Source organism: Tenebrio molitor, chromosome 1 (genome assembly GCF_963966145.1).
Source record: "Tenebrio molitor chromosome 1, icTenMoli1.1, whole genome shotgun sequence".
In the NCBI taxonomy this organism is placed as follows: Eukaryota; Metazoa; Arthropoda; class Insecta; order Coleoptera; family Tenebrionidae; genus Tenebrio; species Tenebrio molitor.
The window spans coordinates 8,107,061-8,121,997 of record NC_091046.1 but is presented as its reverse complement, the minus strand read 5'-3'; the positions used below and the strand labels follow the sequence as shown (position 1 = coordinate 8,121,997).

Sequence of the window (14,937 nt, the reverse complement as noted above, 5' to 3'; positions counted from 1 at the left end):
TTTTTTTGGTTTGGTTATTAAAAAAGTAAAAAATGGATGCCGAGTTTCTTTAATATATTTAAAGTATCCTTAAAAATTGTTTTAATTAAATATACTTCTATATTCTGTAGAAATAAAAAAGAATAGAAAAGAACGCGCCTGGGTATTAAAGAAGATTTCAGTATTAAATGTAAGAATGAGCCCCACTGTGTGTTTTTTGTTTCATTTTCTATTTACAGTAGGCAATGCGGGACAGGCCAACAAGCGGTACGAGGACTTTTATTTATTTTAGAGTCTATTGTACTCTTACTTCTGTACTCACATTTGTGAATTTTCATTCAAAGTTTTATGAATCAGTTTGAATAATGTATTTTACGAATAATGAGTTACCAGAGTTTGGTAAAATGTCAGCCATATATGTTGTTTAAAATAATGTTAGCACAAGAACGAATTAATGGTAAAATCACAGTCCTAATAATATAACGTTAATAAACTATGAGATGTAAAATACCGATGGTACTTAAAACATAAACTTAAAAAAATATTTCCATAGCCTTCTATGGGATAAAAGTACTCGTTCATATGGTACTTTTGGGATTCAGTTGACGAAAAGAAAAATCTGAAACTTTATTAGTACCTAGTTGATGAAATATTTAGAAATTGACAAGTAGGTACATGGTTTGGTAAAAGCCGATTTTTTCGAAATTGTTAACTGTGATTTTGGGACGTTTGGAAATGTTTTCGTGTGATGCATTTGTGTAAAATGATGGGGACTGGGTTCAGTTGTTCTACTTACCGGTATAGTCCAAATAGGGTTGTGCCATCTTCGACAGCCTGGACGTCCAAGGCTGACAGGGAACCGGTTCGACGCCGTCGACGTCGTTTACCCTCTCTGAAAACATGCGAACGACACGGTCATTATTGGGAAAGTTCGTCGCAATAAATAAGTCGAGTGGCAATTTTTGCCAAAGTGCGAAACTTGATACTTAACGGGGAAGAGCGTATTCAGTGCGGGATTAAGCGGGACGGGAGCAGCGTCAAGACGCGTCCCACACACTTATCCTGCCGGCATCCAGAAATAAATCCCAGCACGGGCGTTCCGGTTCGCCGCCATTGTTATTTTTGTGACCGGAAAGCATAATTATCCGAGAAAATGTCAATCTCATTAAAGATAAAAGAACATTTTTAATATCCTGCAAATGGAAACCGGCTGACCTGCCTTCTGCGCGTGTTGCGCCGTACAAAATCAATAGCAACTGGCCGGAAGATTCCCATTTACCTCTGCAGACAAATTACCGACGATGCCATATTGAACTTTTGTTTTATACCGTTGGCAGTACATGCTCCATTGCCCGCCAATTGCCGAAGCGTTGGGGACCCAGCATTAGACTTACACGTGATCGCGCCCAATTGCACCCACTATTTATCGATTGCCCTAACGAAATTTTATGGTTATGTCTTCATCGACGTTCAAAAATAAACCGCCGGTTATTCAGAGGGGTGGCAGAGGGCTACCGAGATTCTTCAAGAGGAAGAGCTCGCCGACTTTCCGAAACGTATCATTTGCACTTAAACCTTGCAATAAAAGTTGCAATCTTCCGGTGCGAAGTGTAACACGTGTCATTAAACTTACAAACTTGCAGATGTTACCTGATTCAATCGCACAGCACAACGTTATTGACAATAAATCTCGAATGGAAGTTCGTCTCTACGTGACGCGTGTCTGGTGATTTTTATTTTTATCTCGAACAAATATGTTGACAATGCTGACTATCGCTGTCAGTTTGATGTTTAGTGCTTTGGTGAACTTATAGAAAAATTTCTTTCTCTTCCTGTAACATGTAGTAAATACATTTCGACCCGATTTATTTGGACATCTGTCAGCTAAGCTCTCTATTCAGTTTTAAAACTGAAAAGGAGTTGCATAATTTTCAAAATAATTTTTATAACGAATTGAATTTCAAAAAAAAAAAAATTACATGGGATAATATAAAGGTGTAGCAAGTTTTGAAAACATCGTTGGTGTTATTCATGTAAATGTTATAAAGGAATATAAGGATCAAACAACTCAAGAATTATCTGAGGGAAAAACTTTTAATAAACCTAAACGAAGAAAAATAACTTCCTCGACGTTGCAGCATGTGGGGAAATAACAAATTCTGTAGCAAGCACAAATGACGTGGGAGAGTGTTACAGCCGAAAAAAAAAAATATAATCTTTACTGGAAAATATCAAAAGATTTTCCACTAATTTTATTAACTGGAATAACAAACCAATTGAAAATGATTTCCGTGATCTGATCAATTTAGTTTATCAATTGTTGACAGGGATACAGAAAAAACCAAATTGGTGAAGTGCTTTGTTGTCTATAAAAAATATTTTATTTGTGCATAAATATTCATCTAGTTGCGATAATAGTCTCCATTAACCACTTGGAAATATTTTGGATTTGGCAAATAGAGAGATAACTCTTAGTTACCTATTTACAGTATGAGTGAGGAAGGCAAAGCTTTCGTTCACGCGAATTGCATGTTCGATTCAATTCAAGTGAACGAAAGCGGCCTTACTCTCGAGTCCTGTATTTGGTTGTGTTCGATATCTTTAGAAAGTGATTCTGTACGTTGTGGAAATTGTGGAAATGGATGATGGAGAGTTTTATGTTCCTGATGATGTCCTGGAAGAGGCAAGTGCCGCGAGATACCAAATGTTGCCTAGCAAATCAAAATTACGTTATCAGAAAGAATTCGAAAAAATTACAACCAGTGAGCGAAAAACGATGAGCGAAAGTGAACTAAAGAGTTACCCACTGGTAACTGTGGATACAGACTCACTTTCTAGGGATGTAACGATTCCATTTTTTTCTTAATTTATATCAACGACATATCTACTGCATTTCATAGTCTAATTTAATTCTATTCGCCATTGATACAATCAATAAAGACCTGGACACATCTTATAAGGAATCAATAACCTTTCTCCTAATAAATCAAAGACAGCATCTACACTTTTCAATCTAGGAAATGTCACATGTTTAACTAAGCGTATGGGAGCTAATTTTTTTAATTGATATTGGTTGCGGATAAGTATGCAGATTCTGTTATCAAATACAGAGGTTTAATACACAGGATTATTATAAATGTTCATAACATTGTACTTGGCGTAAAAAGCCACACAAATTTTGGATGTGCCGCTAGCCTCGTAAAAGACAGACTAGTATCGCAGATTGGTAGCGCTATGGACCTTTACATTTATAAGAGATGGAAAATATGCGCAGGAGATCTGCGCATTGTGAGAGAACAGTTAACCGCTACACTTATTTCCATTGGTTCGTGTTGATTTAACTTGTCGAAGTTATTTTACCTAACGGTCAACATCTTTATTGTCTCATAAGACGCATAAGAGCATCCTTATTTGTAAAGATCCATTGGCGGTAGTTTTTACCGCCGGAAATCTGTCAACTGTCATGTAGGACTGTATCTATACATATTTACAGGTGATTCAGGTGACCCACTTGACCCCTCGTGGCAGGCAATCCATAATACATTGAGCAAAATTATTCCTTGATTCAAAATTAAATTTTCAAAATATTGAGAATCAAAGAACGTGTCTTTCAGTCATTGTCAATATTGCCAATAATTGAAATGTCTTGTTGTGTGGATGTGCCACGAGGGGTCAAGTGGGTCATTTAAGCTGAATCACCCTGTATAAAGCGGCACACCTAAAATTAATCGCCCAGCCAACTACGACGTTAGAAACATTTATAATAACCCCGTACTTTACTTCTCTAAAAATTGAGACTGTTTCAAATTTTCTGAAGTACTAAAAATTAATTCGCTGTGTTGCAATATCTTAAGGCCGCTTAGCGCTTACTTTTAGGCAAGTAATCACAACAATGTACCTTTAGGATAATATAGTTACGCGATATGTAACCAATTTCATAGCCAACTACGATAAAATAGACATTTATAATAAATAACCGTTAATTAATCTAATGAATTTTTATCTGTGTAAGGTTTCATGTGTCTACAGTTGTACTTAAGTCAATTATTTAACAGTAAAAATATTAATATTCATATAGTGATGCACGCGAAAGCTAATTTAGCAGATGATTTTCGCTGATAGTGTACATTAACTGTTGATTATACTGTATTACATTAAAGCATAAATATTATATTATAATAACCGAACAGGTATGGAATAACTATTACAATATATGATTTATAAATTGTGTCGTTTATTAAATTCCGATGCACACTAAAGATTTTTGTAGATATTTTTGTATGATATTATGACGTGCGCACCTTAATGAACCAATACGATTTAAATTTAAAGGGTGTAAAACCCACCACTGTTATTTTTCCCCACCTTAAAATCTATATTATATCTGATAAGATAAAATTACAGCAACTCTGTCGCCTCAACTTAACGAACTTTACGTAGTTGTTAAACTTTATTGGATTTTCACACCGAGTATCACCGAATTTTATCTTTCATTCGTGACGATAATTTGAATTATTTTCAGAATAATTGACTTGTAAACGCGAACAAACGAAACGTGTAAAAGTGTTTTTATTATGCCAATTTGCATGTCATTTAGTTATGAAACTGGCTTTGATTTTACAACGAATAAAAGAGAACGCCTTGTAAAACGTGAACTTAGCTGCCGTCCTCCTGTTCGATCATTAAAAAAAATCCATCGCAGCTCTAAACAAAACTGTTAATTTAACAAATCGAAAGTTCCTTAAACAATTTAATGGAGTCTCAACGTAATTACAAGTCACGTTTCAAGTCCTTAAGATGTTTGTAGGTAAAGCAGTGCCTAAGTTTGGAATTTCAAACTAACTCGTCAACTTGTTGGCGCAATTACGACTGAGATTTTTTTACTTCGGAATTAAATAAACACTATGCCTAACTGTCTCGTTAAGATATTAATTAGAGACTGACTAAAATTAGCGCACAAGTACGATGTTTCAAGGAACAGGAAGAACACTGAAGAAGCTATTTCGCAAATTTATCTCAAAAATTAGCAAATGCACCAGAATTTGATTAACAATTTTTATTAAATAAAATAATAAAGTAAAATCTGAAATATTTCTTAACATATGTCGTTTTGAAAGTTCGATTATTTTGGCAAGTATGGGTTAAGAGATTTTGGACCAGATACAATTTTTTGCTCTAAAATAGTCGAACAAAAACAAGAAAGGAGATGTAATTAGGACCTAATTGTCTGGAAGATGAATATTGGGTTTTAGTGACTGCCCACACCACGCCTACATTTTCTTATTCAAGCTTTGTAGCTTTGAACACCTACCATAAGAACTGGAATCAATAAAATGAATGAAATGAAGCAACATCTAACAATTTTATCCAAAGCAGCTCTGAACAACCTTTAAGACTTGAAAACTAGAAAGGTTATTTAAAAAAATACATCAAATTAATTTAAAACAAATAATTTCCAACGTTCAAAGTAGAATAAGTGTTTTCTTTGTGTTACAATAAGATTTGTTATTTATCTATGTTTTTAACAAATTTGTTACGGTGCAAATTGATATGTTCTAAAACTAATAAAAAGAAACATCTTAGGGGAAACGTTTTAATAAAAACGACATTAATATCATTAGCGCAATCTAATTTTGATAATTAGGTATATCAGGTGTTCATTTCAATTTCTCCTCAAAGTTGGCGTTGAAGAGTCGATTGTGAACGCACCACGGATTACAGATCAGATCACAGATCAGCAGCTGTTTAAATCTAACCTCACTTTTACTCTGTAGACGAACGAGTGGTGCGTTCACAATCGACTGACTGTTCAACGCCAACTTTGTGGTGAAATTTAAATTAACACTCCATGCAAATCAATAGACAATTCTGAAAATAATGTAATTCACATATTACTTTACGTTACTGTGGCAATGATTAATTATTGCGTTAATTATATCAGGACATTTTTTTAACACTGAACATAGTCCACAGTTATTCCCTATGTTCAGTTTTAAAAAGCAGGAGATCAATGCATGCAACCAATTTTACACAAACCTGTCAAAAATGGTCGAAATGTCGACTAGAATAATGTCATTCAAGATAATTCAAATTTCAAGCAAAGGATAAGTCACTGAAAAAATGTCATGCACATTTCTAATGCTCTGATTGGCATGGCATAAGCTCATTATGTGTATTTTTTCTTCAGTTGCATACATTTTTTCAATTAATCACAACAATAATTCAAACAACTTGACATTTTTTTTTACCTGTCAAGTAGTTATTTTGGTTGCCTTGGTTACTTGATTACATACACGCATTGATCTGTGTTTTTTAAGACTGAACACAGGGAATAAGTATGGACTTAAAAAATGTCCCGGTATAATTTGTGACTGTGACAGTAGGTTTTCCATTATTATTGTTAGTCACTGCGACGATAACGCAACGAAGTCGACATTCATCAAACCGCACCCTGCGAATTTAGTTTTAATTTTTGTTGAAAACTAAACTTCCACAATCCGCTTACGTGTTTCGCCGAAATGGAGATAATGGTTGTTTATAATTAGCTGCAGCTGAACTACACTAGCAGTTTAATTAAATGTTTATTCGTTGTTTCTAATGCTTCCATAGACATAATAATTTCGATAAACCGAATGGTAATTTTGTTCGCACACATGCTCCAAAGGAATATAAAATTTTATTTTAACCTCACCTGTAAACTCCAGTCCTGCCAACTTCCACGTGCCTTTCTTCGTCACCAGAATGCTTGCCGGACATACGTTACGATGCAACACGTGTCCGGAGTAATGTAGAAACGATAAAGCCTCCGTTATCTGAAATGAACACTTAATTAACATTTGAATCTAAGCCGAGTGAATCCGTTAATCAGTTCAGGTCGATCATGTGAACAATGGTTTATTAGTAGATGACAATATGGCCGCCATAATCTTATTATAGACGAGTATACCTAAATCGTGGCCCTGCCACACATCCCGAATATTGTTGTTTGTTGCAAGATTCGCGTTTAACGCCACCTGAACAACTTCAAAATTACCTTTTATTTTCATTTAATCATATCAGGTTGCAAGCGAGTCCCGCCGTTAATTATGTTGCTTCAGACTCATAATCACAACATTCTGCAAATATAAATTTAGATTTATTAACGAGACGATTTTATTCGAATCAAACTTGAAATTCTATTTAAATAAACTCACTCCGAACCGACTTTATTCATATTGACACCTTCGGCCTTATCGCTGGATCAAAGCAGCAACAGCGGAGACATTTTTTTTTTGTAAAATAACGACTTCTCGGAAATTTTCTTGAGATAGGAACGGTGAGATACGGATCGTCTAAAATTAGGTTTGCTTTTTCTTGGCCGACTCTTGCAAACTCTCCGCGCATCCCTTATTAATCGTAAATTTGGAAGCTAACTGCTTGTCAAATTCGGAAGTCGAGATTCACTCGAGAGTCGAAAGTGAATCCGGAATTAGACAAAGGAGTTGACCAAGTACCGTGGAAGTTCGCTTTATCGATCACACTTTGTTGCTGTTGTTTTGGAAGTTATCTGCTTGGTAAATTCTTACGAGGAATCAGAGTTAATACAAGAGCGCCGATCAAATTGTCTACCCGGGAGTGTTTTTCCGTCTCCGACATAAATTTCTCACCCTTGGAAATACTTGCCGAGTGTACCATTTTAAAAAACAAAGATTCCTGAAAAGTGCACTCGTGTAGTTTTAAGACAAAACATCACAAATATGTATTCAAAAATACAAACATCGAGGTTTACGGTGACACAGAAAATATTATCCTTTTACATCCCACATTCCTGCGGGAACGGTTTGGATAAATTTGGAAATATCGGGCGAAAAAAATTTAGCTTCCTGGCGTAACATTGTCAGTTCAACAGTTCAGGAGTTAACATAAAATATTAAATATGTTTGCTTTTAACTAATTCATAATGTAATCAACCAGCATACGCTTTTAGCTTTATGCGACATAGACACTGCATCTGTACGTTTCATAAAATCACAACAATGTTTTTCAAAATTTAGGTGAGTTTCAAATTTAACATAAAAATATAAGTATATTACGTTATTAGGACCAAAAATGAAGCTTTATGTGCTGAGACTGGTAGTTTGACTGTCGAATGCAATGAGGCAGATAAACCAGCCAAAGTTTACATTATCTGCCGCTCGTCAGGGGAGATAATAACTTTATCTGCCGCTCGTCAGATGTCATGGCAATGAAGTGACACTTTAGAATTATCAATCCAGCAGCATAATGTCATATTTTACTGACGTCTGCAAAAAAAAATTGTCTTTTATCTCTCACAATTTACAACTAACAAATATTTTGCTCCTTGTCGGTTCTTGTACTGTAGGTTGGCTTACAAAGGATTAAAAACTAAAAGCGAAAGATAAAAATGTAAAACAATGTTTTAACTTCCTATAGGTTGTTCAAATATATTTAAGGCAAACATACATTCATTATGTTACTGTTTTATGTTTTAATTGCTTTAATTTTCTGTTTTCAATTAATTTTTCCGAGACGACGGTTTTTAATTGTCACTTTTAAAAAAACATTCTCTGCATTTTAGTGAACTGCAACCGCTTTAATTATGGAAATGTAAATTTATACTTGCAAATAATGTTATTCTCTCTCTGTACATTCTTTATATCAGTTCTCGTCGTACTTTACAATGACTCGAATTTTAATTTCTGCTTTTCAATTAACAATTAATTAACATCTGGACCAAGTACATTACTTAATTAAATGCTGAATGTAAAAAAATTAATTTGGTTTTTGTCTTCGTAATTAACTGCGTTATATTAAAATTTTTATATGAAAATGAAATTACATGTAAATTTTACAAAACACAATTATTTAATACGAAACAGAAAGATTTATTCTTAATCTAGATTTTATTTTGTCTAAATCGCGAGTTATTGTGTTTCTTAACAATAAATTTAATTTGGATTTTGGCGTAACAATATTACAAACGACGGCAGATTTGCCTCTATTGAAGAAGCAAAACACAGATGAAAATGGTTTTGTTCTTATTAATCACGAAATAAACTGAACCGTGTAATATTAGTGCGCAACAGGCTACTAAGAGATGAAAAAGTACCCTTTAAAGTGCTTGAGATTCATGGAAATGATGTGAAAATGCAACTGCAGACAAAAGAAATGAAATTCCAGGATTATTATTACGATGTACAAATCAGACACAGCGATCCTGGGAAGGAATTAAATCGATCAAATAATTAAACAGGTCACAGTGCATTGCAGAACTTTTTCCTTTACTCCTCTATTTAGTAATTCATTTTTTAATTTTATTTTCGCATGGATGAACACTGGCTAATTTAAAAATCAGACGAGTCAGTTGGGTCCATTTCTTTCGTCCTCTTTATTCACGATTTATACATTTTACATCGAATTACGGCTCGAGTAGGTTAGAATAAATTTCTCCAAATTGTATAGCAAATGAGTTGCCATATTAAAAAGCGTTGTTGCAACGGGCGTTCAAAAAATGTATAGTCAAGTGGCCGGGCCAAATTTAGAGCAAAAAAGAAGTGCGAAGGACTGTTATTTAAGAGCCAATTAAATTTTCCTGTTTCTTTTTTATGGGTGGTTTTTACTTTAGAACAGAAATCCTTTACAGTGTTCAAGAGCTACTGCGTTACTACGTTTACAATTCTGAAATTAATGTTTAAACAATCTATATAATCAAGTAAAAAGAAGACCTGCATCTGTAAAAGAAAGAAGACGAAAACCTGCTTGACGACAAATATTTTTGAACGCTCGATATCACAGTTTTCCACTGCTCTCCTATCATTTTTGGTCATTTAATAATAGATATTTTATTAATCGATGAATCGTGAAGTAATTTTTTATAATTTAACAGCATGCATAGTTCGCTGAAAGTGATTATTTTTCCTGCCACGTGCACCCGCTCAATGATCATTTATAATATCTGCATTGTGCCAATGCCAACAAAATTGGTAGCTTATGAAATAATAATTTGTTGACGTTAAAAATGTACTGTGCATTAAATATTAAAACGTGAAAAATAGTGGTGAATTTTTCTGTTGCACGGAAGAACCTGTTTATTAAACTTTAAGTAAATTCAACATTAAATACAATGGAGAAGTTGGCATCTCTGGAGGCTAAATTCAATTTTCATAGAAGATAAAGTGGAATGGCGTTAGTTGTCCTTGCGTAAAGTCTCCTCCGTATATTTTGCAATTTCCATTATTTACATATTTACATCTGTTTGAATAAATACCTAAAATGCACAAAGTGTTAATGGGAAGTGTTTAAAATTATTAAATTAAAATTAAGAAAGTTTTATCTGAGATAATGACAATAAATATGCAGTGGAACACTCATATTTTGTGTAATTCATACAAATTATTTTTTTAAACGTTCTGCTAAATTAGAAAAATGCCAAAATGCTCCCAAACAACATTAAAATTGGGTTAATTTGTTGCAAATGTTTTATGGAGTGTACCTGCGGTCACACTCCTGTGTCATTTATTTTTCTTTTTAATGAAGAGCTACTTCTGCATTTCACAGAATTTAATGAAAAAATTTAGGTCAGATAAGGATACACGGACTGACGAGCCAGTTAGCTCGAAATATCATGCCGAGTATAATCCTAAGCTTGTTAAGCTAAAATACATTGCATGTGGAAAATTGGGAAGTTTAATTAGTAATTACTATTTGTAGTACAAAAAGGAAATCCGGAATATTTGCAAATTGCGTGAAAATCCTCTGGGGATTGTTATATCTATAAATTAATAATAAAGAGAGAATCATGTGTAGTTCTGCAGTAATTACAAAATAAAGAAATATTTTTCTTGAAGTTTGTAGCACGCTTGATGAGCACAGTTTCCATAATTTGTTGATTAGCAGAGTAATCGTTTCCGGTCACCGAATAATTTTGGACCAAAAGGATAAGGGAGTTTCGGGTTATTGCTATAAATTAGCGATTATAACGCGTCGAAAGATTCTCAGTGTCCTAATGGATATGAGGTGATGACAATTTAAAAAAATAATTTGGAAAACGTTGCGGTTTTAATTATTCTCTATCCCTAAAACGGTTTCAGTCGTTTTATTATTCATTGTTTCATTAAGAGATAATTATGTAATAAATTAAGAACGAACACGAGCAGCGCAGATATTTGAAATTGGATGCTGGTGAGAGTATAGAGAAATTGAAATTATACCAGGGGGAAGCGAAAGACTACCGAAAGTTGTTGACAACCCTGGGGTTGCACGATTGGTTGAAATTTACATGATATATTGAAGGAATGTTTGTAAGGAACGATTGATGACTTATTCCGAGATAAATTGAATTCAGGGACAGATGATGGGGTATATTGTTGTGATTACATTACATAATAGAATGATTTTGATGTGTGGTTAATTGATTTCATCGAAAAGCTGAAAGAGTTCGTTCACGCTCAAAAATCAACACAATTATGGCAACACTAACGATTTTTCCAATTATTAATCATCTGCAAAATTAAAAGAAAATGTTATGATTCGACGGACCTCTGGTAATAAGTTTATCCAACCATTATTAATTGTTGGTTTTATTTTTTATAACTTGTGTTTCGATTTAGTATTTTACTCTGTTTTTTATCTCTGATGTAGGTAATGTAGGTTAAACTAAACATTTTCATAACTTTAACTAAAAAGCCTAAAACTTGAAAATAACTAAAAAAGTATCTATTTCGGAGTAGGAAAAAAAATCTCAGAGTATATACCTAAGTAATTAAATCTTAGTGGGTATTAGCGTGACAACACTGAAATTAAACACATGATAAAGGATTGGAAAAATATGCCATGCCTATGTCAACATCATGTGATATTTCTCTTGACGAAAATGATAGTTTTTTTGAATTTAAATATCCTCAAGACTCAAGATTTCGTTTACGAACTACCCACTGGAAAATTAGTGACAAAGATTTAACCGACGCAGGTCCTTCGAACGTTAATATAAATCTTGACCAAAAATTCGGAAATGTCAAGAAATGTCACAATACAATTTCTGAAGATAAATTAGTTTTTCAATGTGAAGAGTGCAACAGGAACTTTAAAAATGAAAAGGGTCTTAAAATTCATAGAACAAGAATCCATGGAATAATGGGCCAATCTGTTTTGTGTGAATCATTTTCCTCAAAAAGTGATAAAACAAGAAGGAAGAATGAAACAATTAATCAAAATCCACCTATTTCCATGGATTATGAGAAACAATCCGGATCAGAAGATAGTCAACCTGATGGATCTCAACGATTACGTTGTACTCTATGTCCTGGAAAATCATTTAAGGATAACAACAGATTGAAAATTCACGTAGATAAGTATCATGTCAATAATAATCTATCAACTTCTTCTACTTCTTCAACCGAATCAATAACAAAATTGCTACTTAATTTGAAACTTCAGTTACCAACTATTAGAAGATTGCCGAAAGCTTGTAGACATTTAGCTGCGGATAAATTAAGTTCCATTATTAATAATTGTCTTTCGACCAAATCATTATCATCCTTTGAGAATCTTTTGCTTTTTTCATATAGAGCTTTCAATGTAGCAGAGAAATCTGATAAGTCGTTGAATAAGCATATAAAAGAAAATCTTTCTAATTTTGAAGTACCTCAAATACGAACTGGTTCTAAGAAACGTACAAATTTATCATTAGCTAAGAAAGTAGAAGCAAAAGTAGCCGATTTTGATATCAGAGGAGCTGTTAAATTATTGTCCTCGGATGACTCATTAGCTTCATTCAACAAAGATGTTGCCGAAGAACTTAAAAAAAAACATCCTTCACCATCTCGCGAACTTTTTTTCCCAGACCCTTCCAAACCAGGAGACATTAGTTTAATAGTCAATGAGCAAAACGTTCGAGAAGCTATCAATTCATTTCCTGCCGGTTCTTCACCAGGTTTAGATGGGATGAGACCACAATACTTGAAAGATATCATATCTTTGTCAGCGGGTGAAGCAGGTCAGAAGGCACTAAGAGCTTTAACCAAACTATGGAGGACTTAGACCGATCGCTATCGGAAACTGTTTGCGAAGATTGACCTCAAAGCTAGCCTGTTTTCAAAGTCGCAATATTGTAAATTCGTATTTATCTCCACACCAACTTGGAGTTGCAGCTAAACTAGGATGCGAAGCAGCAATTCATACCACACGAACCTTTGTTAATAACGATCAAAACCGTGGCAAAGTTCTTCTTAAATTAGATTTCAAAAACGCCTTTAACTCAGTCGAACGGGATTGTATTCTGAAAGAAGTCCAATGTCATACCCCACTTCTGTACCCTTATCTTTATCAATGCTATAGAAATCCTTCAACTTTATTTTTCGGTAATCATTTAATTTCTTCTTCTGTTGGAGCCCAGCAAGGAGATCCCTGCGGTCCCATGATTTTTAGTCTTGCCATTCAACCAATTATTTTATCTTTGGATTCTCAAATGAATATATGATATTTAGATGATGGAACCTTAGCTGATTACCCAGAAGTAGTTTTATCCGACTTTAAGAAAGTTATAAATTTATCTCAGGAAATTGGCCTTGAATTAAACTTTAACAAATGCGAGATCTTTTGCTGTTCTGGAGACACAGATTTAAAAGTCATAAAGGAATTCCAAAATTTAGCACCAGGCATTAAAATCTGTGACCGAGAAAGTTTATCTCTTTTAGGTTCTCCAATCTTTGACCAAGGTTTCAAAAACACCGTCGAAAAAACTATAATTACAGTTGAAAATCTTTTAAACAACGCTGAACTCCTTAACAGACACGTGGCTTATACTTTAATCAAAAACTGTCTTTTTATACCAAAATTTAATTTTTTATTAAGAACAACTCCATTTTGGAAATTTTCTAATTATGTTAATTCAATTGATTCTTCTTTAAAGTCTTGTTTAGAGAGAATACTTAATTTACGTTTAACTGATTTACAATGGCGTCAGTCCACTTTACCGATTAGATTTGGTGGTCTGGGAATTCGTCGCATTTCCGATATTTGCCTCCCTGCTTTCCTATCTTCAATTAATGGGGTTAAAAAGCTTGTTTCTTTATTACTAAACTCAAAGGATAATGAGCTTAATATTCACCATTATGATGAAGCTTTAGCAGTCTGGGGTGTAGCAAATGAGAACGAAATACCAACAATCCCACAATTTCAGAAGAATTGGGATAATATTAATATCAAAGGAATAATTGCCAATGACTTAATCTTTAATTCACCTAGAGACTTGGCTCGTTTTAAGGCTTTGCAATGCAGAGAATCAGGATCTTGGTTACATGCAATACCTTCTCCTAATATTGGTACTCTTTTAGATAACACTTCCTTCCAAGTTTGTATTGGTTTAAGATTGGGTTGTAATCTTTGTACACCTCATATTTGCAAATGCAACGCGAAAGTTGACGAAATTGGCACCCACGGTCTAAGTTGTTTCAAAAGCAGTGGTAGATTTTCAAGACACGCTGAAATTAATTCCATTATCAACCGGTCTTTAACTTCAATTCATGTGAATTCAACTTTAGAACCAAACGGACTGTCTCGGGATGACGGAAAACGCCCAGATGGGATGACTTTAGTACCGTGGATTAAAGGTCAACCTTTGGTTTGGGACGTTACTGTTGTAGATACACTTGCAGACAGTTACGTATTGAAATCATCTGAAGTCTCAGGTTTTGCCGCTGAAATGGCTTGCAAACGCAAACATAGCAAATATAGTTCAATCATTTCGTCAAACTACGTGTTTAAAGGTTTAGCATTTGAAACCTTAGGCCCTTGGTGCAATGAAGCCATCGATTTCATTAATGTCATCGGAAACCGACTTATCGCGGAATCAGGCGATTCAAAATCAAAGAAATTCCTTTTCGAGAGGATTTCCCTTGCCATTCAACGTGGAAACGCTGCAAGCATTCGGGGCACTTTTCCAGATTCCGCAATATTATC

At 34.1% G+C, this 14,937-nt stretch overlaps 1 protein-coding gene across 6 annotated transcripts in view; it reads right to left on the bottom strand.

Moving 5' to 3' along the window:
- Positions 1–14,937, bottom strand: part of bma (SCY1-like protein bma) — a 134,889-nt gene that overhangs the window by 53,118 nt on the left and 66,834 nt on the right. For all 6 annotated transcript variants that reach the window (XM_069045258.1, XM_069045276.1, XM_069045262.1 and 3 more), the window contains exons 4-5: positions 6,671–6,791; positions 776–871 (exon numbers count right to left, since the gene is read on the bottom strand). In XM_069045258.1, the coding sequence (XP_068901359.1) occupies positions 776–871; positions 6,671–6,791 (217 nt within the window). The remainder of the gene's footprint in view (positions 1–775; positions 872–6,670; positions 6,792–14,937) is intronic.